The sequence below is a fragment of the Mus musculus genome, chromosome 7 (genome assembly GCF_000001635.26).
Source record: "Mus musculus strain C57BL/6J chromosome 7, GRCm38.p6 C57BL/6J".
NCBI lineage: Eukaryota > Metazoa > Chordata > Mammalia > Rodentia > Muridae > Mus > Mus musculus.
This window is the reverse complement of record NC_000073.6, coordinates 102265444-102292242: the sequence shown is the minus strand read 5'-3', so window position 1 is coordinate 102292242 and position 26799 is coordinate 102265444. Positions and strand designations below refer to the sequence as shown.

The 26799-nt window shown below is 42.9% G+C and overlaps 1 protein-coding gene across 7 annotated transcripts in view; it reads right to left on the bottom strand.

Moving 5' to 3' along the window:
* The window catches only part of Stim1 (stromal interaction molecule 1), a 175806-nt gene that overhangs the window by 145077 nt on the left and 3930 nt on the right, over positions 1-26799 (bottom strand). For 3 of the 7 annotated variants that reach the window (NM_001374058.1, NM_001374060.1, NM_009287.5), the window contains exon 1: positions 23690-24424. The exons of 1 other annotated variant lie outside the window; for it this stretch is intronic. In NM_001374058.1, the coding sequence (NP_001360987.1) occupies positions 23690-23828 (139 nt within the window). In that variant the 5' untranslated portion in view covers positions 23829-24424. Of the gene's footprint in view, positions 1-23689; positions 24978-26799 lie in introns of those variants that run through there. 3 more of the 7 variants (XM_006507536.3, XM_006507533.3, XM_006507535.4) reach the window with 2 other exon arrangements.

Here is a 26799-nt window from a genome sequence, read left to right as displayed (position 1 = left end):
TGCCCAAACAACATTCAACAGTGTATCCATTAATTCTGCATCCTTCCTCCCACCTACGTCAAGCCATATCTTAAATCAAAGGCTTCCTTGAAATGCTAGCAAATCTGTTACAGCTACCCAGTAAGAATCTATTTATTTATGAAAATAAAAGTATTTCACGGCTTAAAAATACTTTTGCATATATAATTTAATTAGCCCTCTAAAATTAAACAAGATGGGCATTATTCCCATTTAACAGGCAAACTGGCTGGGCAGTGGTGGCACATGCCTTTAATCCCAGCACTTGGGAGGCAGAGGCAGGCGGATTTCTGAGTTCGAAGCCAGCCTGATCTGCAGAGCGAGTTCAGGACAGCCAGGGCTACACAGAGAAACCCTGTCTCGAAAAACCAAAAACAAAAACCAGGCAAACTGACACCTACAATGCTTAGTTACTATCCTATGGCTACAAAAAGTAGAGGAACTCAAGTTATCACACAACTCCCTAGCCACAGGATAAATTCCTCCCTCCTAAGAGTGTGTCATATACTCTTCAGTGCAGAGAAACCAGAGGGGTATTGAGTCACTAAGCCAGGTCAGACTTCCCATTATACCAAAATAAATACACAAATAGAAACAAAAATGTTCTTGCTAAGGCCAGACCAAAGTGGCACACATCTATAATCCCAGCACTGGGAAGGTAGAGGCAAGAGACTTCCAGGCTAGCGTTAGCTACATGGAGAGCTCCAGAACAACCTAGAACTGCATGAGACACAGTCTCAAGCTTTTAAAAATCTGCTATGTAGCTGGGCAGTGGTGGTGCACACCTTTAGTCCAGCACTCAGGAAGCAGATGCAGAAGGATTTTCAAGATCAGCCTGGTTTACAGTGAGTTCTAGTACAGCCAAGACTATATAGTAAGGGGAATCTGCTATGTATCAACCAGTTATAGAATTTACTTTGATTATTAATATTATATCTTACCGCTTTTCCTATAAAGTGTGTTTTCATTATATTCAATTATGGTAAATTTACACTCTGTTCCCAAAGGAACAAACGTTTCGTGGAAAAAATAAAGCACATTATTTGGGGAGTGGTAGCACACACCTTTAATCTCAGCACTTTGCAGAGGTAGACAGATCTGAGTTCCACACCAGCTTGGACTATGTAGTGAGTTCCAGTCTAACCAGGAAATAGACAAAACTCTGTCTCAAAACTGGAGATGGGAACTGGAGAAATGGCTCAGCAATTAAGAGCACTTGTTGCTCTTTCAAAGGACCAGAATTCGGTTCCCAGCACCCACTTCAGGAAGTTCATAACCATCTGTAACTCTAGCTCCATCAAAGTTGATACCACTGGCCCCTGAGGACATATGGACTCATGTGTACACACACACACACACACACACACACACATACACACACACCCTACACATAAATAAACCTTTTTTGAAAAGCATATAACCTATTTGTACTTAAAAATGCAAAATAAATACTTTTATAGTTATTTTTCCAGTCATTGAGAAAGAAAATTTGACTTATTTTAAAAATGACATTACACAAGCTTTCCTCTTCCAGGAAAGTCCATTTATTGTGTGAAGTGATGCATTTCAGAGGGCAAATGTTACAAAAAGTATGTCCCAAATGCTGGGTAAATAATGCAATATGTCTTTGCAAAAAAAAAAAAAAATGTAAGTAAATAAAAGCAACAAACACCACAGTCAGCAGACATATCCCAGATACTAAAGCTTAATTTTATTTTTCTACCCATACACCACTAAACCTAGTTCTACTGGTTCCAAAGGCAACTTTAAAGTCAAACACCGGGGCTGGCGAGATGGCTCAGAGGGTAAGAGTGCACTGCACCCAGTATAAAACAGCACACTGATTGCTCTTCCAACGGTCCTGAGTTCAAATCCCAGCAACCACATGCTGGCTCACAACCACCCATAATGAGATCTGATGCTCTCTTCTGGTGCCTCTTCTGGTAACACTGAAGTCAGCTACAGTGTACTTATGTATAATAATAAATAACTTCCTGGGCCAGAGCAGGAAAGGGACTGAACGAGCTGAGCGAGTGGGGCTGGAGTGAACCCCAACCACATGAAGGTTCACAACCATCTGTACAGCTACAGTGTACTCACATACATAAAATAAATCAATCTTTAAAGCCAAACACCATGAAAAATAACATGACGGAAGTGATGAAGGAATAGGAGCAGTAAGATAAGGAAAAAGAGGAATCAGTTCTTAACCTTAGAAACTAGAGACGACTACCTGAAAGTGAGAACTTAGCCACGCTTAGAAGGGTAGAAGGATATGAAGACAAGCACGGTGGTAAGCATGCAGTCCTAGCTACTTGGGAGGCTGGGAGATAAGAGTCATTGAGCCTAGGAGTTCAAGATCAACCTGAGCAACTGACTACAGGGCAACAGTAAAGCATGATGCCATTTATGCGACCTGAGGAAAGTAACCAGACGTCTAAGCGATATCTCAATTCTGATTTAATTGATAACAAGCTGTAATGACCATCAGATAAGTTCTTCTCTGTTGCAGGTTTTCCCCTGTCCAATCACATTAGGGCAGTGGCAGGCCTGTGATTGGACAGGAAAAGAGAGGCGGAGCTAGGAGTTGGGAGAGACAGAGAGGTAGCATGAGGAGAAGGGGGAGAAGCCAACATGGAGGCAGACGGACAGGAAAAAGATCCTGATCCTTCGTGGTTTTAAACAACCACAAGTAGCTAAGATTTTCACAAGGTTAGAATAATTGGGGTAAAGCTTTTATCATTATCAATTGGCTCTGAAATTACCGTATTGGCATCTTGTAAATTGTGTTCTTATCGTTATATAAATCTGATTGGATAATTAAGCTTTAAGAGTCTTGTTTCTACCGGGCAATTAGGTGTTGAGATGGCTGATCGTGGGGTGTGTGGGGCGCAGCGTGAGCGAGGGTAACTCTGGGGGTAGGGGGGGCATCTGAGAGGTGGCCTGGTGGGAGCACTATGGCCACCAGGGGCCCGAGAGATGGTGGGCCAAGAAAGTTAGTGAGATCACCTGGCACTGCGGTTGGAGCGCGGGAGCGTGGTCTGGTTCCACTGAGAGTTGGTGGGTTTGTTTTTTTTTTTTTTTTTTAATATTTCCCACAACACTTCTCCTCAGAATCCATTTCCTCGTCTGTAACACAGGCATCGCAAAGTACACCTCAAAAATTAGTTGTATAAAACCTGATCTGGCACATGGTAGGACTAAATCCTTTCCTTATCCCCTTTTTTAGTTAGAACAGAACACACATCAGGGAATGATACCCCAGGGTAAGAGAAATTACTTGCCAACTAACAGAATAAAGACATCGGTGTTGGGAAGAGACAAAACAAAATAAGAAATCAACCTCAGGGGCATCTTAGGAGTCCTAAAATAGCAAATCCAGGACATATCCAAGTCTCAGCACACATTTCATTCTACTACCAGATGTCTTTCAGCCTATACTGCGCAAATAATACATCATAATATTTAGTACATGGAGAAATGGGAACCCACTCCTCTGTTCCTCAAGAAAGGCAGTCTTATGGCAACTGCTAGAACTCCAGGCAGCTGAGACAAAACCTAGTGCAAGGGAAGTATTGAGTCCAGCTGCCAATGTATTTTAATTAGTTCAACCTTAAAAGTCTATAACCATAGGAGATTTAAAAGGCCCCCAGGGAACCCCTCTGCCCTTCACAGAGTTCTGCCAATTAGATCTATTCAAGTGCCCTAATTTTCATCACTGAATTCTTTGGGGAATCAGACTCACCAAGTTGCAAGTTCTTTCTGAGAGTATAGCTCAAATGTTCAACTCAGAAAAACAGCTGTGTACAAGCTACCAGACAGACAGTAGTATCTAGTATATCCTGTGATTCTGACACCCATTATGTACAGATAAATTTAGCTAACAGAACTGTTCTCCCCAAACCCAGAGTCCTACTATAACCCATTCTCATAAAAACTATATCCCAACCTAATTCATGCTAGAATGCAAGGAAGACAAAGTTTTGATCCCTCAGTTCAAGAGTAACTTCATCACAATAATACTTGCATTTTTAAATATTTATATTAATTAATGGATCTTACTATTTTAAAAATATAAGTACTTGCACTCGCGCGCGCGCGTGTGTGTGTGTGTGTGTGTGTGTGTGTTTGTGTGTGTGTGTTTATTTGTTTGTTTAAGATAGTCTCTTGAGCTGGAGAGATGGCTCAGCGGTTAAGAGTACTGATTGCTCTTGCAGAGGTCCTGAGTTCAATTCCCAGCAACCACATGGTAGCTCGAAATCTGTAATGGGAAGCAATGCCCTCTTCTAGTGGGTCTGAAGGAAGCCACAGAGTACTCACATACATAAAATAAACAAATCTTTAAAAAAAAAAAAAAAGACATAGTCTCTCTGTATAACCCTGGCTGTCCTGGAACTCACCATGTAGACCTAGCTGGCCTTGAACTCACAGAGTTCCACTGTCTCTGCCTCCTAGGTGCTGGGATTAAAGGTCTGTACCACCATACCTGGTCATACATGCTTTATACTTTTTATTTATGAGTGTGTATATGTGTTGAGTGTGTTGGAGCCTGTGCAGAGATCAGAAGACAACTCTGTGCAGTTGGTTATTTCCTGCCACTTTCACGTGGATCGAAACTAAGGTCCGCAAGCTTGCACAGTAAGTGCTTTCCTACGGAGCCATCTCATTGGCCCAATGCTTATATTTAAAGGAGGGAGGGAGGGAAGATCCTCAGAAAAAGAAGTGATTTTAAAACTCAAAAGACAGCCGGGCATGGTGGCGCACGCCTTTGATCCCAGCACTTGGGAAGCAGAGGTAGGCAGATTTCTGAGTTCGAGGCCAGCCTGGTCTACAAAGTGAGTTCCAGGACAGCCAGGGCTACACAGAGAAACCCTGTCTCGAAAAAACAAAACAAAAAAAAATCTCAAAAGAGAGCTAAGGATATAGCAGTAGTAGAGTGCCTGTCTAGCATGTATAAGGCCCTGGGTTCAATCCCAACACCAAAAGAAAACAAAAAACAGACAAAGCAAAACCAAGTGTGCTAGTACAAGCCAAGTATCCCAACACTAAAATAGAGACAGGAGGATCCCAAGTTCAAAGTCATCCTCAGCTACACAGTGAGTTGAGGACAGCTTAGGATACAATAAGACTCTATATTTATCAAGTTAATTAAACTATTTTGTAGGCCTGTAGAGATTTTCTCAGTGGTTAGATTATATGCTGCTTTCAGAGAGGCCTGAGTTTAGTTCTCAGTTTCCACACTGGGTTCACTTACAGCACTGAAGTCCTCTCCTCTGCAACTGGACCAGCTGTAATGTCAGTGTAATACAGTCAGTCACTCTCCTGCTGTCAATTAAAACTTGTTTATAGACAGGGGTTTAATGCTGCATCCTTTAATCTCAGGAGTCAGAAGCAGATGGTCTCTAAGTTTGAGGCCAGCCTAGTCTACAGAATGAGTACCAGGACAGCCAGAGCTACAGAGAGAAACCAGAGAGCGAGAGAGAGAGAGAAAGAGAGAGAGAGATTGTGTTGGTTTATGGCTATAATCTCAGCACTTGAGAGGCTGAGGCTGACAGACTGCTAAGAGTACAAGGCCAGCCCAACCAACATGTTGAGTTCCAGGCCAGGTTGGGCTACGAGTGAGATGCTGAAACAAAAATAACAAATGAATGAAAGAACAAAAGAAAGGGAATGGGAAAAAGAGAAGCAGCCAGGTGTATAGTTTCTAGTACCAAGAAGCTAAGGCAAGAAGATCATGAGTTTGAGGTTAGCCTTGAGCTACATAATGAGACATTTTCAGACAGTGAAATGGAGAGAAAAAGTAAGGTGAGGCATGGTGGCATATGCCTTTAATCTCAGCACTTGTGAGGTAGGTAGATCTCGGTGAATTCAGAGCCATCCTGGTCTACATATTAAGTTGCAGGCTAGCCAGGGCTACATAATGAGAAAAGAAACAAAAAGAGGGGAGAAGGGAAGGGAGACCCAAGCTCTTTCAACCTTTTGCTGAGCATGGTAGTGCATTCTTAAAATCCAAGCATTTGGGAGATAGAGGCAGGAGAATCAGGAGAGAGTCCAAAGCCAGCTTATACTACATAATGAGTTTAAGGTCAGTTAGTGCTAATGAGGATCTATCTCAAAAACAATCAAAAAATAGAAACTGGCAAGGCATGGGCCTGAATTCAGGACTGTCTACCCCCATAACCCTTTCTGGTATTCCTAGAGCAAAGGCTCAGCTTTTGTTAGCAAACTTAATAGCAAAAAGTGATTTCAGGAACACTGTGGAGTATGGCCCCTTGCCCAGCATTTCAAATAAGGTCAGCTGCCCCACCACTTGGCACTCTTGGCTGCCATGGCATGATTGATCCATCTCCTTACTGAACTCAAAACACTAGTGTGGCTTCGACTCTTCTGACTATCGTTAAGTCCACCTATTCTGCCTCCACACAGACTCTTACCTCCTGTTCTCATAAACAGTTCCCAAGTCCCCTTTCTAAACTTTCTTTTTCCCGACAACATTTTGTAAACATTCGATTCAATTTAATCTTCCTAAATAACCACTTGGGTCCTGTCATTTCCCTGCTCAAAACCCACAAGGACTTTTCTCACTGCCTAAGAATAAAGTCTAAATTAAACCAGTGTGTCTCAACCTTCCTAATGCTGCAACCCTTAATACAGTTCCTTATGGTATGGTAACCCCAACCATAAAATTATTTTCATTGTTACTTCATAACTATAACTGTTCAGAACTGCTACTGTTATGAATCGTAATGAAAATATCTACTATGCAGGATATCTAATGTGCGATTTGATCCACAGGTTGCGAAGCATTGGACTAAACTCTTTAGCCTAACATCTGGAGCCCTCCATGACCTTTCTTCAATGAACTTTTTGTACTTCACTTTATAGCACTTTCCTGCATGGCTACCACACACAATCTGCACTACTATCACACAAACTCCCAGTTTTTCTCTCTCCATACCTTTGTTCATGACATTGCCTCTAACTGGAATGCTTCCCTTGACCTTCCTTATATTTCTGCCTTTGGTACCAGAAGACCCACTAAGCTGCTGCTTCTTCCACAAAGCTTCTCTAGTCTTGCTAGGTGCAGGTGATTCCTTCTTCCTTCAAACAGGACTAATAATACTTATCACACATCATTGAAGCAGTGCCTTGCACAATAAGAGAGCTGTAGTGAAAAATTTAAAAGATCACGTGGAGTGGGGAGAATTTGACTTGAAAGTACCAGGACTCTGATATCCAGAAGCTATGTCTTTTGTCTGGTTGGTTGGTCTTGTTTTTGTGTTAAGCCAGAGACTGAAGAGCTAGCTCAGCTCAGTGTAGCATTTTAGAGTGTTTACTGTTTTTCAGAAGACTCAGTTCAGTTCCTAGCACCTACACTGGAGGCTCACTACCACCACCTATAACTCCAGCTCAATAGTATCTGACACTTTCTTCTCCAGAGGCATCTCCACTTATACAGACACACACATAAACATAATTTAAAAAATTAAAAGCTAGCAGGGCACAGTGGTCCACACCTTTAATCCCAGCACTTGGGAGGTAGAAGCAAGTAGATCTCTGAGTTCCAGGTCAGCCTGGTCTACAGAGTGAGTTCCAGGACAGCCAGGGCTGATACAGAGAGAAACCCTGTCTCAAAACAAAACAAAACAAAACAAAACAAACAAAAAACCAGAAAAAAAATAATAAAAACAAGGCAGATTGATGGCATGTCTCTAATCCCAGAATACTGGTGCAGGCACATCTCTAATCTTAGGCCAGCCTAGTCTACTTAGTGAGTTCCTGGCCAGCCAGTGATACATAGTGAGACACTACCACAAAAAATAAAAGTAGGGTTGAAGAGCTGGCTCAGTGGCTAAGAGTGTTTGCTGTTGTTGCAGAGGACCAGGCTAAGTTTCCAGCACCCACATGGTAACTCATAGCCTTCTGCAACTTCAGTCTCAGGGGACCCAATATCCTCTTCTGACCTCACCTGACCTGCACATGATACACATATATGCATGCAAGCAAAACATTCAAACACTCATACGTATAAAATAATAAAATAAATAAATCTTTTAAAATTTAAATGAAAACAAAAACAAATCTAACAACAACAACAACAAAAACCACAAAAAAAAAAAAAAAAAAAAAAAAAAGCCAGGCATCACCCAGCAGACAGCTCATCAGGCAAAGCCATCTGCCTCCAAACCTTTTTCTATCCCCGTGATCCACAATAGTAAAAGAGCAAGAATATATTCCTGTAAATTGTCCTCTGATCACAACACATACATATGCCCACACACATACATGCATGTGCAGGTAAGGCACGCTAGCACTCATTTGTAATACACTAGGTGGTAAAGGCAGGCAGATCCTTGGAGCCTGCTGACTAACCGCTTAGCCTGGTCGGTGAGGTCCAGGGCAGTGAGAAGTCCTGTCTCAAAAGTTTGGTGGACAACACCTGAAGAACAACTACCAAGGCTGTACGCCGGCCAACACACACACACACACCTGCACATATACACATGACATAATAGAAATAATACAATATAAAGGTATCTTCCTTACTAATATAGAATAGGTAGCTCAGTTGATAAAGTGCTTGTTCAGCACACACTGGGTTCCAACCTCATACCAAATAAACAGGGAATGGAAGCAAACAAACACCTGTAATCCCAGCACTTGAGAGAGAAAAGCAAAAAAGATCAAGAGAGCTACATATTGAGTTTGAAGCTACCCTGGGCTATAGTAGAACCTTTATTTAATAAAATAAAACAATAGGACTGGCTCCTACTATTATTCTGAATATGTCTACTGGACACAACTGTCATATATAATGATATGTTAAATATTAACTGAAGTAAAGACACTGTGTGTGTGTGTGTATGTATGTGTATATATATATATATATATATATATATATATACATATATATATATATATATATGTATGTATGTATGTATGTATGTATGTATATATCCAGCCACCATCCTAAGTCTTATATCTAGAACAATCCAACCAGAATACTACTTTTGGAAGATACAAACTAAATATAAAAAGTAGCTAAACACTTCACCAAGTGATACTACCCACTCAAAATTCATAAGTAAAACAGTCTCCCTTCCTCTCTCTCCAACCCCCAAACTCCTAATTTTAGCTTCTTTCAGGCCACTTCAGTGGCAGAATAAACTAATGCCACTAACAGTTATACTGTTTCTAGTCAAAATGCTTACTTTCTTAAAATCCGGATAGCAGTTTCTTTCCCTTCACAGGAGATATTAAACAAAAATAGAATTACTTTTGGTCTTGAGATCAGATAAAGCTCAATTCAAATCCCCATTTAGTCTTCTTGAGAAAATTACCTTAAGTTCTCAGAAACATAGTGAACAATATATACCTGTAAAGGTTGTTATAGAGTTGTAAAGAATCTACCCAGAAGCTCAACAAAACCTAGCTATCATCATCATTCTTATCAATGAGTTGTGTTAATTACATATTTATCTTTAGAGATATGAAGTATGAGTTTCAGTGGCCTTTACCCTAATCAGCACAAGTTTCTTAAACAAGATCACTGCAAATTTGACCTCCAAATTCATAAAACACACAAACATGAGGCACATGTTTCTTTCTAAGCTAAGGAGAGATAGATAGACACACAGGCATCCCTCTTCCCTCGCTGGTATATTTTAGAATCTGGCTCTGAGAACTTGGCAAACACGGGCACATTTGTTTTACCGTACACTGTGGTGCTGAGAGTTCTGAGAGCTTCTTGAGAGGCCTGAGATAACCCAGAGAGGCCAAACAAGTACAGAGCTACTGAATCACACTTTGAAAACTAGAGACACGTGAGATTTGGAAGCCTGCCTGCCTGCCCGCCAGTGAGATTTCTGGTCATTACCTAGACCAGAGCACAACACAAGGCAGCCAGGAACTCTGGAAATATGGCTACCAGAGGGAAAAGGCAGGCTTGTGCTTGTTGGGCCATGCTGACAACACAATGGGCTCTCTTCTTTTGAAATCGTCTAACAAGTTCAGAAAGACCCCTCTCCAGCGCCTTGGAGAAAAGGTCCAGGGGGTTCTCAGCACCACAGATTACATTTTAAAGGCAACCAACGAAGGCCTATCCCATCTCCGTACTACACAACTAACTCAGCAGTGGGGACCATAAAAGGTTCCCTTTTCCATCCCACAACCGCTAAGAAAAGCCATTAAAAATTTGTTTTGTTTCTCTGGCTGTCTCATGTCTGACATGAAATAAACCCATGTAGACTGTAGAACTAAGACAGAGCATTAGGAACCAAGGAAGCCTTGTTCACAGGGTCATGTCCTTCCTGGCCTAGCCTTCCTCCATTCCTATTGCAGCCACTTGATCAAGGTAGTAATGACAGTTTCAAACAAAAACTGCCAACTAGAGACACTGGCAAAATATTCCCCACAGAGTATGACTGAAACTGTCACTGGCACAGCTTCATTGGGTGCTCAAGAAATAAAAATGAAGCACTTGGCCAGGCAGAAAAATGGCGCCCACAAACCCACAGGACACCAAGCATGTAAAGCTAACCTCTAATCCCAATGCACACTTACCTAGATCTTTGTATAAACCAATATTGATTTACTCTGTGCTCTCACTACCCAGTCCAAGGATTAATTCAGTATTATGTGCTCATTGGTTTATTCAACAAGTATCTATTAAACACATGCTCTCTGACCAGCACTGTGACTGACACAGGAGTAAGCTAGATACTTTTACATACTATGGTCAACAAGTCAAACCCTTGCCTTCAAAAGACATGAAAATATATAAACAAGAAGATTTTAACAAGTAGATTTTTAAATTTTATTTTAAAACCCTTCATATATAATAACTCTCTCTTAAATCCTCTTGATTTTTTTTTTTTAAGAAAGGGTTTCTCCATGCAGCTCTGGTTGTCCTAGAAGTCTCTCTGAAGATCAGGCTGGCCTCAAACTCACAGAGAACCTCCTGCCTCTGCCTCTTGAGTGCTGGAATTAAAGGCATACACCATCATTGCTCAGCCCTTAAGTCCATTTTTCAATTTCAATCAAAAGGTACTATAGCTAAAATCATATTGTCAGAAAGGTGACAACTTGTATCAATATTTGTTTTGTTTTAAGGATCTCATAAAACTTAGGCTGGCCTTGAACTCCTTACCCTCCTCCTCCCTGCCAGGTCTTGCAGTCTCTCACTACTGTGACTGGTTCCAGTGCTCCTGACACCACACAATGGTGTCTTTCAATGAAAAAGAATAAACAAAGTACAAAGTGCACACACTGTACTGGAGATAGTCTCTGGTCAGAGATGAGATGTATGTCACGGCCAGCACCAAGGACTGAGAGAGTGAGTAAGAATATGAGATGAGGAGAACATTCTGGAAGTTAAGAATTTTTACATAAAAAATTAAAAAAGGAGCAGTGAATAGCATGGCTGGATGTGGTGGCCTATACCTTTAATTCCAGCATCTGAGAGGCAGAGGCAAGTGGATCTCCACATCTACGTGTTTGAGGCCAGCCTGGTCTACCCAGCAAGGTCCAGGACACCAAGAGCTATAGAGTGAGACCCTATCTCAAAAAACATAATGATAACGATAATAACAACAACAGCAGCATGTTTGGTAGATCAAGACAAAGAAATATGCTAAGAGTGTAGTGAATGGAGCAGAGAGAAAGTGAATGAAGCGCTCTGCAGCTAGAACCCAAGTCCAACAGAGAATCCGTAGCCCTGCACCTTCTCTATTCTAAGCTCCCCAGCAGAAAACAAAGTCTACTCCTGTTGGCTCATTTCAGGCTTTTCCTTTCATATTCTCTCTTTCAAAACAAATGTACTCCACTCTGAAAAACATGACAGAACCATAGTCCCCCCATGAACTCTTCCCTGCCCTAGCCAGTGTACTAACAGGGAGGAGTCTCTTAGATTCTCGGAGACTACCAAGCTTCTCCCTGGGACTTTTCAGGCCTCAAATCCATAGTACAACCCATAGAGTCAAACAATGACGCTACATGTGGCAAAAGGCTCTAACCCACCTCCTTTAGAAGTCTATTCTATATGCCTGGACAGAGCTCTTTTGTTTCTCCGAACTGAACTACCAAGAGGGTAGTACAGAGCACAGATATCAGTCGCCACTTGCAACGCATACTGCTGGGCTTACTTTTCTGAACCTTACATCAATGCTTTCCAGCTGGGTAGGTCCTAAGAAGCAGAAGTTGGACATCTCTGCTTGGGTCCTGGAGACTTCACATGAAAATATCTATGATATAGTAGAGAGGCTCCCCCACAAAGTAGGAACAACACTTAGTGATAATCAAAGAACACCAGCTATTATCTCTGGCTCAGCAATATACTGGGCAAACTTGTTTATTCTTCTCATATGTAAAATAAGACATTTATAAAAGATGCTACCTAAAACTTCTTCCAGTCATGGACACACTAGGATGTTAAATCCTAGTACCTAATGCCCATGGCCAAAAAGGCAGAGTAATTTTTTCACCCTTCTTTTCTTTTTAAGACAGGTTCACACAATGTAGTCCTAGTTTGTCTGAACTTCCTTTGTAGACAAGGCTGGACTCAAACTCACAGAGATCTGCTTACCTCTACCTTCACACCCAACCCAGAGTAAGTTTTTCATCTGTTAATGTATAAAAGTTACTTTAATCCTCCTATACATTTATGTCTAGAAGCCAAGTTGCAGTAGTGAAGACTCCAATGCCAATATCAAGAAGTTGTTGGGAAACAGGACCAGAGCCTAGTTAGGACTGGGCGAGGAGAGCAAGGAGAAAGGGAAGCACCATGTCAAAGCAAAGAAGTCATCATGAATCAAAAACACGATACCAGAGCAATACAAAAGACTCTAAGTTCCTAGGAGGAAAGGCCAGGAAGATGGCTCAGCAGATTAAAAGCACTTGCCATGTCAGCCTAATGACCCAAGTTTAGTCTCCAAAACCCTAGCAGAAATTTCTTCTGAAAGTTTTCCTCTGACCTCTACATGAGTGACAGAGGCAATGGAATTTATGGGAGTTTGAGACCAGTCTGGTCTACTATAGACCTGGCTAGTTCCAGGACAACCAGAACTATATAGTGAAACCCTACTTTTAAAGAAAATGAAAAAAAGACTCTAGGAAGTTCAGGGCAAAGAGGCAAAGGTCTATAATCCCACATTTTGGAGGTAGGCACAGGAAGATTGGGAGTACAAAGCCATCCTGAGCTATACCATACCAGATCCTGTGTCAAAAAAGAAAAACAGACATATAGATAGACAGACTCTAGGAGATAAACAAAAGAAGTGAAGGAAGATCCAAAAGGCTATAGCACCTGGAAAGCCCTGTTCCCGAGAGCATGGCTCTTGAGTGACACCAGAGGCACGCCTAAAGATGGCCCCAGTGATCCCTGACTTTCTGATCTTCACATTCTGTGTGATCCATCAGTGAATATGGGCTGAGCTTAGTGACTTTCTCCTAACAGTTATGGAAGAAGTGATAGCATAACAATTCTAAAGCTAGACAATAAGAAGATTGAGCCTTTTATCCTGGATATCCTCCCGAATCCCCTTCTCTCATCACTTATTCTGGGAGAAGGAAGCCAACTCTCGTGTCTTCAATAGAGAAGCCCATGTGACAAGAAACCAAAGCCTGCCAAAAGCAATGTAAATTAGCTTAAAAGTACACACTCTTGCCCTATCTGTGCCTTTAGCCTTAGTCAACTGCTTTACTGTAACTTCAAGAAAGGCCACAACCCACGACCAGGTTAAACTATACCCAGATTCCTGAGCTGCAGAAACAAAGAGATAAAAATGCTTATTTTAAGCCTTGAAATTTTGTCATGATTTGCTATATACATCAATAAATAACCAACACAATTGAAGACCAAGCCCATTTGCCCAACTATTTCAAGACTGCAGGTGGCCCTAAGAAAGTGGTTATAGCCAGAAAAAGGAAGAGTTCAAGCTAGATAGAAAGTCAAATACTGTCGACCATATTTTATTAACCATTTTCTTTAAAAAAAAATAAATAAATAAATAAAAAAAAATAAAACACAGCGCGACAGGCTGGAATTTTTTTTTTTAACTTTTTAAAGAAGATTTCATTTATTTATTTGATATATATGATGAGTGCACTGTTGCTGTTTTCGGACACACCAGACGAGGGCATCAGATCTCATTACAGATGGGAACCATTTTCTCAAGGCAAAAGTAAACCTAAAATAAAAGCTTGATTCCATTGCACCCAGAATCTACATTTCAAGAAAGACAGCAGATGCTGGGCAGTGTTGGCGCACGCCTTTGATCCCAGCACTTGGAAGGCAGAGACAGGTGGATCTCTGAGTCTCTGAGTTCGAGGCCAGCCTGGTCTACAGAGTGAGTTCCAGGACAGCCAGGGCTACACAGAGAAACCCTGTCTCGAAAAAAGAAAGACAGCAGATGCAACTACCCTTAGAGATACTCATAGAGTCTCAGTGAAGTTTTCAGGGTCCACATAAACTGAGAGAACCCAAGTAGCTCACATCATGCTGTAGCTTACCATGCTCCAAAGTTCTCAACTTTTAGGACAAATAAAAGATCTGAGACAAAGAGAAATGACAACCTCTTCACTAACCACTTCTTAACAGCTAGCAAAGAAAGGTGCCAGGCCCCTAAACGCCTAATTTTGTGATATGGCCAACTCTGACATTTTTGAAAACCAAACTCAATCATCCCACTTTGTCTAGGCATCTATTTAGCTCTATCTCTCATTTGCCAACTCTGCCTCCTCTCAGCAGAGTCCTTTGTGGAATTATTTTTTCCTTACCACTCTTTACTCTTTGTCTCCCACCCCTTGGTTTTTTGAGACAGGGTTTCTCTGTGTAGCTCCTGGCTGTCCTGGAACTCACTCTGTAGACCAGGCTGACCTCCAACTCACAGAGATCTGCCTGCCTCTGCCTCCTGCGTGCTGAGATTAAAGGCCTGTGCCACCACCACCCAGCCACTCTTCACTCTTATTTCTTTTCCTTTCCCAATGCTGGGAATCAAACCAAGGGCCTTGTATATTCTAGATATCTAAGACACTCTTAACTGTTTTCTTTTAGAACTTGTAATTATAATTATAATTTTGTCTCTTTAAAATGTTATACATATGGACTGTCCAGAAGGCTCAGCCAATAAAAAACACATATACCTGGCAACCCTAAGTTTGACCCCTGGAATCTATATGTCTTAGGTTGCTTCTATTGCTATGACAAAGCAACCTGGGGAGGAACGGGTTTATGTGGCTTACTAGTTAGAGTCCATCAAGGAAAAGCCAAGGCAGGAACGGAGGCAACGACCATGGAAGAACAAGGCTTACTAGCTTGTTCCTCATGGATTGTTTAGCCTGGTTTCTTCTACAACCCAGGACCTCTTGCCCAGAGATGGCATCTCCCAAAGTGATCTGGGCCCTCCCACATCAATAAAATGCAGCACAGACTTATCTATAAGCAATCTAATAGAGGTATTTTCTCAATTAAGGTTCCTCTTCCCAGATGACTCAAGCTTGCGTCCAGTTGACAAAAGACAAAAAAAAAAAAAAAAAAGACACCACTTGAAGGAAGGAGAGAATTTATTACTGAAAGTTGTCCTCTAACTTCAGATACATGCACCACCTTTCCCAACACACACATAATAAATTAATTAGTTAATACTTCTTACAAGTAAAATAAGTTTATTGGTCCCAAACTGATTATTTTCACCTTTTATTGTATTAGTGCAACTGTAACTCGTGTGTGTGTGTGTGTGTGTGTGTGTGTGTGTACATGCACAGGTGTAACTATTATAGTGTTCATGTGGAGGTCAAGAGGACAACTCCAGGATTCGGTTTAGTCCTTCCTTCCGTGGTAAGTACCAGGGACTGAACTCAGGTCATCAGGCTGGTGTAGCGAGAGCTTTTACCCACTGAACAATCAATTTCATCAGCCTTTTATTTTACTTTTAAAAACAAATACAAGACTTATTTATCAACGATCTGTAGTGAATATGAAATTCTAAAAGACTGAGCTTTCCAAATAAGTGGGTGCTTATTTCTTTAAGCAACCCACTCCAAGGAAAATATTTTTCAACATTCAAGTACCTAGCAAACTGCAGTAGAATCCAAACTACTTCCCTAAATCTAATTCAAATGTACGGACCTTATAATACATATAGTATGTCATATACCAAGGCTTGTGCTAAGAACTGTAATTGTTGCCTCATTTATCCCAACCTAGTTTCAAAGTCCTTACATAGCTAAAGATGACCCATGTCTACCTTCTGAGTTCTGGGATGACAGAAATGAGCCACCGTGACCAATTTTTGCAGTGCTAGATATTAAAACCCAGGGCCTCATGTATGCTAGGCAAGCACTCTAACAACTAAGCTAACTCCCAGTACAGTTTTGTAATGAATGGCTATACTATTCAAACACCTTCAACAATATAACTATAGCAAGACTATAGCAGGCAGAGGTTCTGAGGACCAGACAGGTAGGAATTCACACGCTTTGGAGCACACCAATGAGTAACGTTTTGGTTAAACCATGAGCACAGACTCCCAGTTATTGGTTTTGAAACTATCCTTTTTAGCTATATGCTCTAGAAGGCAAATTGTCAGCTACAAATTCTTCTTGAAAATAGCAAAAATGAGGGTAAATAAAAGATTAAGAAGGGACCTGAATTTAAATAAAACTTAATACAAAGTGCCTTGAGTAAACAGTACTACCTCGAAAAGTTGAGAAAAGGCCCAAACATAAGATATTTGAAAGAAGGAAAAATAATATGATCTCATGCAAACAGTCCCTGATTACCAGCTTTTCCAACAAACTCAACAGTGGGTAGGCTTAGCACAATAAAAACAATAAAGTACAACCACTCCTATATTCCTTTACAAAAATCCCAGGGGAGAAAATATATATATGTCTATGTCTAGATCAGAAAGGCATACAAAGTGCCCTTGACTTAATAAAGAAAACTCTGTATTGTTACTAGTTTATTTTTGCATGCATATTTTATGAATATTTTATATTTTGTTATCTTAGGGTTTCATATTTTTTATAAACAATAACAAAAAAACAAACCCATAGTAAGCTAAGTTTGATATCTTTTTTCTCCCCAAGAGCCTGACAGCCAGCGCTGCTGAGTTTCCTGAGAATCATTGCCCACAGACAGAAATGTACAACATGCTCATGAGGCCACTCTGCAATGTGTCTCAAAGGCTACTATCAGGAAACCAAAGGCTCCATACAGGACTTAAAGCCCAAGTTCTCTGAAGACCCAGGAAACCACTGCCTTCAAGGAGGCCTCATTCTTTCTGGCCTAACACATCATGTGTGGTAGAGAATTCATTTTGAAAACAAGGCAAGACTCCAACTTTTTTTAAGATTTATTTTTAATCATGTGTATGTGTGCGTATGTATGAATATGTAGAGATGAATACAGGATATGAGTATGAGTTGCTCAGAGGCAATGGACCCCCTCAGTCTGGAGTTAGAGGAGGTTGTGAGGCACCTGATATGGGTGCTAGGAAGCAGACTCTGGTCCTTAACAGAACAGCATATACCCTTAACTGCTGAGCCATCTCTCTAGCCCATGGCCTCAAACTTTTGATGATCATCTTGCCTCTGTATCCTAAACGTCTGGGATCATAGGCATACATCACCACACTCAGCCTACATTATCATTTTCAATATTCTCTTACTGTAAGTTAGTATTTCTTTTAAATATATGTGTATATGTAATATATATGGAATCAACCACAATATTAACAGTACCTATAATTTTTGTCACCAACCAAAATCATGGATATTCTCACATCGCATTACACTGTTACAAATAACTAAAAATAGTATTTTATATTCATAATTACTTTAAAATTACGGTAATTATGAGAACTAGCACTAGGTCACACATGACTGCATTCTTCCTATCTATAGGTGCTCATATGAAGCAGCTAGCCAACAACGAAGTACCTGTCTAATTACCAAACCACCCACCAGTGAGATCCCATATATTCACACTGGTTACCCACACAGCCAGAATACCCTTTCCTTCAACCCTCCTTGGTCACCTTAGGTTAGTATAGGCTATACAGCTCTTTCTCTCTCTTTCCTACACAGTCTATACTGTGAGAATTTGAATAGATTTGGTTAAATCTATTCATAATGTTGTATTTAATATTACCTAAGTAAATCCAGGCATGTGGCACAAACATACTTGTAACTCAAGTAATCTCAAGCACTTGGGAGATAGAAGCTGGAAAATCAGAAGTTTAAAGTTATCTCCATTACATAGTAAGCTCAAGGCCAGCCTGGGTTACATAAAACTCTGTCTAAAAAAAAAAAAGAAAAGAAAAATAAATTAGACCCAGGTTCACTGGGTAGTTCATTCTATAGTAGAAGCAAGCAGTATAATATAATAATATAGAATAATATAATAACAGTCATTATTCTGACTTATACACTGAATAACTGAATCAGGATCTTTGGCTGAAATATCCTAGTCTAGTTTCTCTACCAATAACCTACTATGAAATTTATATTTAATGCCTCTCTGGGTATCAGTTTCCTTCTATATAAAAACAAGTAGGTTGAACTACTTAATGTTTCCATCTCTTTACTTTTAAATTAAGCAACCACTTTTTATCTCCAAGGTCTGAGAAAAACTGTGGGGGAAACTGTAAAGCCTCCCCCAGCTCTCCCAGGTAGGGCTAGTCACTTGGTCCTCAGGAGCTCCCATAACTTATGTATGTATGTATGTATGTATGTATGTATGTATATGTATGTATATGTATGTATATGTATGTATATGTATGTATATGTATATGCATGCACACACATACGCATCCCCACTATGACTTCTCCAACACAACTTACAAGCTGAAGTAGTGCTAAGGAAAAGAATCAGTGTCCTGAATTCAAGCACTGGTTTTCTTTACTCTCTGTGTGATATTGGGAAAGTTATTTAACCTCTCTCATTTAATTTCCTGTGCTATAAAACAAGGATAACCTCTATCAGAGAAGCTGCTTGTAATAATTACATGAAATAAAAGTTCATAATGAGCCAGGGGTAGTGGTGCATGCCTTTATCCTAGCACTTGGGAGGTTGAAGCAGGTGGATCTCTGTAAGTTCAAGGCTGCTAAGTCTAAACAGCAAGTTCCAGGCCAGTCAGAACTGCACAGTGATTGTTATCATTATCGCTGATATTATTGTATCACATTCTGTCCCAGCTTTAACTATGCCTCTAGTCCCTTTCCTGTTTGCCTTGTCCTCCATTCCACTTTTCACAAGACAATGTTTATTTGTGTGCTTATTAACTGTCTCCCCACCAAGAGTATGACGTCCATGAAGAAAGAAGACAACGCTTTCGTCCATCCTTAAACCCCACAGAAAGCACACACAGCATCACCCAGAGCACTCACTCAAACACTTGAATAAACAACACATGAGCTGGAACTGTTCAATGTTTGCTGAATCAATTAACCTAGCTAAAGGTGACTGTCAAAGCTAAGGCCTGGAAGTAAGTATGTCCTGGCTGCCCCAGGATAGTATGTCCCACTTGCCAGCCCCTGGTATTAGCTTCAACCAAGCTCCACCCACCTGCTCTTGGCTCCAGCCCTGTTCCAGGAGCCACCCTCAGCTAAAATTAGCATAGCTACCAAGATGGCCAGGCCATTTATAGCCTTGGAGGCAGCAGCAACTAATTGGGTGGGCTGGCTGGCTTCTGACCTGCCACTCCAAAGAAGTTGATTGAGCAGAGCCTGCACTCTACATAGATGCCTATCCTCCAAAACCTTATTCAAGCTAAACCAGTTTCTAATTAGAAACCCTCAAAACCACCTATCATAGCAGCCACATCTCCAGACTTGACCTGAGGTCTCTTACTCAATACACATTCTGTAGAAAACATTTGAGCTTCTGCAAGCAATGACCCTAGAGTCTATAGATTCCTGATACTCATGCTAAGTCAGCTTTAAAAATGTAGGCCCTAGAATGACACAGCCATAGACAGATCTCTCCTGAGAAAATGACTTAATACAACTGGGTGTTCAGGTATTTTTTAAGACAAAAAGTAACAGGAATGTTCTATCCACTGCCTAAAGTAAGCTCTGCAAGCTCACGGTTCAGAGGAAATTCTGTTTATCTGGTTGATGGGTGAGGTGGTTTGGTTTTGGTGTTAACTGAAGATCAAATCCAGGATATCATGCATGCAAGACATGTACTCTATCGACTGAGCTACCAGTGTAACCTCAGCCCCCATGGTCAGGGTTTGGCTTTTGTTTTGCTTTTTTTTTTAAAGACTTATTCCTATTTTATGTGTATGAGTGTTTCACTTGCATGTATTTATGTGCACCAAGTGCATGCTGGGTGCTCTTAAAGGTTATAAGAGGGCAGCTGGAGATAAGGATGGTTGTGAGCCACCATGTAAGTGCTGAAACAGAACCCAGATTCTCTGCAGAAGCAACAAGTGTTCTTAACAGCTGGGTCATCTCTCTAGTCCCTGGTCAAGAGTTTAATAGTGTTTGTTGTAGACACAGAAAACAAAAAAAGTCACTAAGTCTTTCTTTCTTTCTTTCTTTCTTTCTTTCTTTCTTTCTTTCTTTTTTCTATGTGGTGCTGGAAATGGAACACAGGACCTTTAATACACTAACCAAGCACTCCACTACTAAGCTATAGCCTTAGTGTACCATAAACATTTTTGAGACAATCTTCTCTATGTATTCCTAACAGCCTAAAACTTACTGTGTAGACCAGGCTGGTTTAGAACTCACATAAATCCACCTGCCTCTACCTCTGCCTCTTGAGTGTCGGGACAATAATCATGTGCCATCATACCTGGCCACCATAAGACTTTTAGCAAAATCCTTAGAATCAAATCTTATGACAGATAACAGGTTGGAGGGAGGGGCGATTCTTTTATCAACGCCTCTCCAGGAGGAAAAAAAAAAAAAAGCACTCCTTTTCTTGGATCTCAGACACAAAGTCACCAGGGCCTACCTAACTGCCAAGAGGAGAGCAACATTTTCTAGGCCCCACCTAGCACTCCTTTAACAGGACAGGACCTGAGAAGATGGAAGAAGTCCAGGACTTAAGATCAGAACACCTGTTTCAAATACAAAGCAAAGAACCTAGTCCTACTCTCTCAGTCCCTCAGTCTCCCTCTCTCTCTTTCTATTTTTCAGTGTGTGTGTGTGTGTGTGTGTGTGTGTGTGTACATGTGCACGATGTGTATTTGTGAGCACATGTGCCATGATGTACATATGGAGATCAAAGGACAACTTTATGGGATCAATTCTCCCATTACTTGGTCCCAGGGATTGAGCCAAGGTCATCAGATATACACAGGCAGACCCTTTCCTTGCTGAGCCATCTTGATAGCCCAAAGCATTTATTCACATGTAAAAATAAGGATGTATTATCTTTCGCTGCATTTTAATAGGGTTATTTTGAGGCTTTGCAGAGTAAGCCATGTAACTGTAAAATATAAACTGTGCAGAGCACACAAATTTACCAATTATGTTGAATCTTGCTGAGAAAATGGTAGCTAAGACAGGTATGGTGTCTTGTGGCCTGTAGTCCATCCCTTGAGTAGTGGAGGCAGAAAGATCAAGACCTCAAGACCAGCTTCAGCTACTTTTTAAGTTTAAGGCCAACCTAGGCTACTAAGTCTAAAGAAAGAGAAAGACAGGGAGAGTCAGAGGGATAGAGGAGAGGGAGGGAAGAAGAAAGAACAGTATAGAAGGGGTAGCTTTAACAGCAAGTAAAACTCATGTGTTCTGTGGACACAGAGGACTTGGAAAGACTCTGCACAAATCCTGGCTATAGCAACAGTTTCACTCCAAACCCTTTGCAGAATCTAGGGTAGAAGCCACTTCTTTGAAGAAGAAAGAAAAGTCCCTGCCTGAGCCAAAGTTCCATAGTGACCCAAGTAGACAAGCTACCAAAACAATACAGGTAGGAAGGACACCCACATTCCCACAAAAACGATAGGCATTCCTAACACATAGAGTCCCTGAGACTTTCCTCCCTGGAATATAATTACTACAACGATGGAAGCCAATTTCTGAACTAAGAGGAAATAAAGATGAAAAGAGAGGCCTTTATGGCGTAATCTAAACAGTCAGTCCTCAAAGATAGGACGTTTGAGGAATGTCTCCACAGACTCATCCTGAGGGATTCCTGAGGAATGCTGGAATGCTTCTCTACCTTAGGCAAAACACACACACACACACGACCTACAGTCAACTTCCTAAAGGCTTGCTAATGCCTAAAACTCGAAGCTGCATTCTTTTAGTTTAGATCTGACATACCAAACAGCTCTCAGAAAGATTGATTTTATGTCATACACACATATTCTGAAGTGAAAACAAGAGGATAAATGATCAATTATAAACCAGGATGTCTGTCACTGGGACTGCAGAAAGACTACTCAGGGTTACTTCACAGTTCAACCAATTTTTCCATTCATAGCCCAATGGGGGGAAACAAATTTAAGCTAAGTTTCAGAGGCCTAGGAGATTTCCTATGGAGATGCAGGAATGACCAATCCTAAAAGCAACAGCCCTAACTCCATGCTTGTATAAGGGACAGTCCTGGCCTCACCTACAAATCAGCCCTTGAAACACCTAAAATTTCAGACAACCAAGTCAAAAAAGCTGAAAGAGGGCAGCCCAAGAAAAAGTCTACCACTAATGCAATCCATAAAAGACTTCACCGCCATATTTTATATTCTTTCCCTGCTTGTATCAGCAGATACCCACTGAGACATCCCCTCTCTGAACTTGCCTATCCTCAAACACCCTAACTAGTCTTCTGTCCCCAACCCTTCAGGCTACAGTCTGGGGCAGATTGTAGTGACAGGGTGTGAAAAACAGAAAAAGAGAACTGGTGAGCTTCTAAACTTTGTGTAAATTAATTGTATTTTTTTTAAAGGTTCCTTTCTACTGCAAAAGTATTGGCCAGAGCTACTACTGCTAAACAAAGCTCTGTAAGTATACAGGGAAAATAAGGACAGATTAAAAATAATAACATGGAATCCTTACTCTCATCAGTCAGAAGAAACGGATTAAGTCAACAAGTGGTCCCAGGATTTTTTATTACCGAGAAGTCAAGAAAGGGCCATTTAAGTCCCTAGTGGTAAACAGGATTCCATCTAAGGACTTGCTTTGATATTTCACATGGGCACAAGCAAAAGACAGATTTCCTAAGGGAAAGGAGGGACTACGGTGGTTCTCACGGTGGTTAGAACAGAAAGGCACACCTGAACACCAAGCTGTAGAAAAACAGACCCAGCCCTGCCCTGATCTTCCCTGCCCATCCCGAGTGGCCTCAACCCACCATTGCCACACACCCCCTTATACCTCAAGTGATAAAACTGGCTAAAAGGAATTTTAACATCTGAGAAGGCTACTCTTCCAGACAAGAAGTCCTGAATGGGGCCTCAACCTTACTGATCTAAAAAGTCAAGGTGTCCCCATGAGGCTTCTCACTACCTTCCGGAGGAGGGATAAGGAAAGTTGCTCTGGGGAAATACTAACATTAGGCATGACTACTACACGAAAGAACTTCTTGGACTACTGAGACTACACAGTGTTATGGTGTATCTCACATGTGCGGAGATTCCAACGTGCCCACTTCGGGCCACTCAGTCTTGAGTCAATCAAGCCCCCAGCCCAGTCCAGCCCGCCGCAAGGCCTTCTTTACCTGCTTCGGTAGACTCTTCAGAAGTCGCCCCGGAGCTAGCTCCTGTATTCTTTTCACTGTGACTATGGCTGAGACTCTGGCCCTGATGCAGAAGGAGCCCCCAAAGAAGCCACAGGGCAAGACGGGCGCACACATCCATGACGGTAGGTCTCAGTCAACATGCGCCTGCTGTAGACACCTTTGGATCCCAGAAGCAAATCCCAGAGTCAGGGAGTGCAGCCGACGGTTCCAAAGCAAGATGCCCTCGCGGCGCCGCAGCTGTCCAGCCACCTGCGGGCTTACCTCCTCCGATAAGCGAAGGTCAAGTGCCCCAAGTTTGGACGCAGAAGGATCGGAGTCTCCGGTCCAACTGTAGGTCCGCCGGGGCTGCGGCGGCGGCCTGAGCTCTATCTGCTTCCGGAGAGTTTGAGCAGGGTGGCTGCGGGGCCGCTGTCAGCTCCGCAGCCTGCTGCACCCCTGCGGGAGGAGGCGGGCAGAATCTCCCGCCCGCACTGAGGTGGGGGAGGGAGAGAAGAGAGGAGAGAAGGGGGGCACCTGACCTCGCCCCGAGAAACAGCGGTGAGCCTCAGCAGCTAGGGCTTCGGCGTGCGACCTACAGGCCCCAGCAGACACGGATGTCTCCGGGATCCTAAGACTCCTAGGCCGAGGTCAGCGCCCCCGCCGGGTCCGGTACCTCTGCGGCTCCTGGTGCCCCGGTGCAGCAGGCGGACGCGCACGGGCCAGGCCCGGGACAGCGGCTCCCGGGAGGGCGGGAGGGCGGGAGGGCGGCACGGGGCGGGCCCGAAGTGGGCGGGGGCGTGCTCTACCGCCGGCCCGCCCCGCGCCGCCCGGCCCCCAGCGAAGCCCGGGCCCGCCCCAGAGCCGGCTTATCCCGGAATAACCTGTTGGAGAGCGCCCGCCAGAGCCCCCCGCAACTGGCGGGGTCTCTTGGGGACCCTGCCTGCGCTGGTGGTCGTCAGGACCGCGGCCCCGCGACAAGGATGGGGCCTCGGCCTCTGCCGTGCGCACCCCAGCCTCCAGCTCTAACGCCCGCCCGCAGGCGGGCCCCTGACACGCAGTTGCTCAGGTAACTCAGGCCTGCGGCGGCGGTGACAGCTACTGCCCTGTCCGGATCTCCGGGCCGCAGCGCTGCTCTCCGGACTCCACTGTAAAGTCAGGTTGGACAGAAACTCCGCACTAGGATGACAAACCTGGAGCCGCCTGGGGTGACTATGGTCCTGCTAGGTTTGGCCAAGGGGCGCGCTCCCAGCCCCCAACTCCCGACTCCCAGGCTCCGCCCTTTCGACGCGCCTCGCAGCCAATCGGCTTCCGCCTCTCAATAACCCGCGCCTCCGGTCTCCCGTACGCAGCGGTCCCTGGTGGCCACATCTAAGTACTGCAAAAGGACTAGTTCCTAGGTGGCCCTGACCCTTTCTAGAGGGTTACTGAAGGGAAGGGAAGCCCCTAGTCAAGCCCTTTAGAGGCTACAAGTGTTTAAAGAAGAAATTGTTCCAAAAAGCAGAATGAAATGCCCATCCCACTGTAGGTAAAACGTCACCTGTACGTAGCCTAACAGGTCTATCTGCTTTCCTAACACCCTGCCCGTCCCTGATCTACATCCTATGCCCTTGTGTAGCTCTTGCAACCCACCTCTCAGGCCCCACCCTCTTGAGGTTTGTGGGGTAAAGCCCGTGATGGTTCCTCCCATCTCATTCTCCTATCTCTCTGATTCCGTTAGAGGAGATGGTAGCGACTTGAGAATAAGTGCCCCAAAAACAGAGAACCCCGCCCAGGCTTCCTTTAGCAAAGCCTATACTTCCTGTTCTCTTCTCAAGCGTACTGTCAGCAGATCTTTACCGAAACCTCCGTGCCCTACCCCTGTCCTTGGCACCGGAGGCAGGAGACTGGATTAGGCCCAGTCCCTCTTCTGACAGTGATAAACCAGCTCCTGTTATGAGTGAGCCCTTTGAAGACCAGAACACGGATTTGCCCAACAGCTGCCTGGCTTAAGGGTTAGGCTGTTGATATAAAAATACATGTCAGACGTCATCTACTATCACTCTCTCCACTCTGTTAATCTCCCATCACACTGGCCTTTTTTTTTTTTCTTGTGGTGTGTGTGTGTACACTTTTACAATATCAAACCCAGAACCTCAGACACGATAAACAAGCACTCTATTCGCCACGCTAAACATGGACCTTCAGGAAGTTCCCAAACACATCAAACAGGCTTCAGAGCATTTGTGTCTGTTGTTTCTTCTACCGAAAACCTTCCTCACCCTACTTCCCCACCCGCTCCCCACCAATAAACTTAACCTCTTGTTATTCTAGATATTGTTGAATAACTCCTTAGAAGGTTCAACCTAAGGCTGACAATATGGTTTAGTGGGTAAAGAAGCTCACCACAAGCCGGGCGCGGTGGCGCATGCCTTTGATCCCAGCACTCGGGAGGCAGAGGCAGGCAGATTTCTGAGTTCGAGGCCAGCCTGGTCTACAGAGTGAGTTCCAGGACAGCCAGGGCTACACAGAGAAACCCTGTCTCAAAGAAAGGCAGACAGAAAGACAGGAAGGAGGGAGGGAGGGAGCAAGGAAAGAAGGAAGGAGGGAGGGAGCAAGGAAAGAAGGAAGGAGGGAGGGAGCAAGGAAAGAAGGAAGGAGGGAGGGAGGGAAGGAAGCTACTATCTGTATCACCTTCAAAGCCAGTCTACAGAGTTAGGCCCTAAATATAGCCACTCCTCCCACTATCGTGTGGTTGTGAGTTTTCAGAGGTCTCTGAGATGTACACCTGCACATCATAAATACTTAGTGAAAAGCTTACTGGTAAATGTTAGTTCATTTGATCACACAAATATCTATTGAATGACAGCCATATGCTGGAAAATTGGCCAAAACAAAAGGCGAACCCCTGACCTAGATTCTATCAGACCTATGTTCTGAGCCAGCTCTCAAACTCAAGTCACAAAATGAACAAGTAGGCAATGATGTGACTAAGTCTTAGGTAGGAGTGATAGGGGTGGGGACTACAGACTGGAAATCAATCGGGCAGAAAGGTGGACACAGCATCAACAGATTGTGGCCAAAAAAGGATAGAGACCTTTTAGGATTCAGACCCAGGACAAACAGCTGAGGTG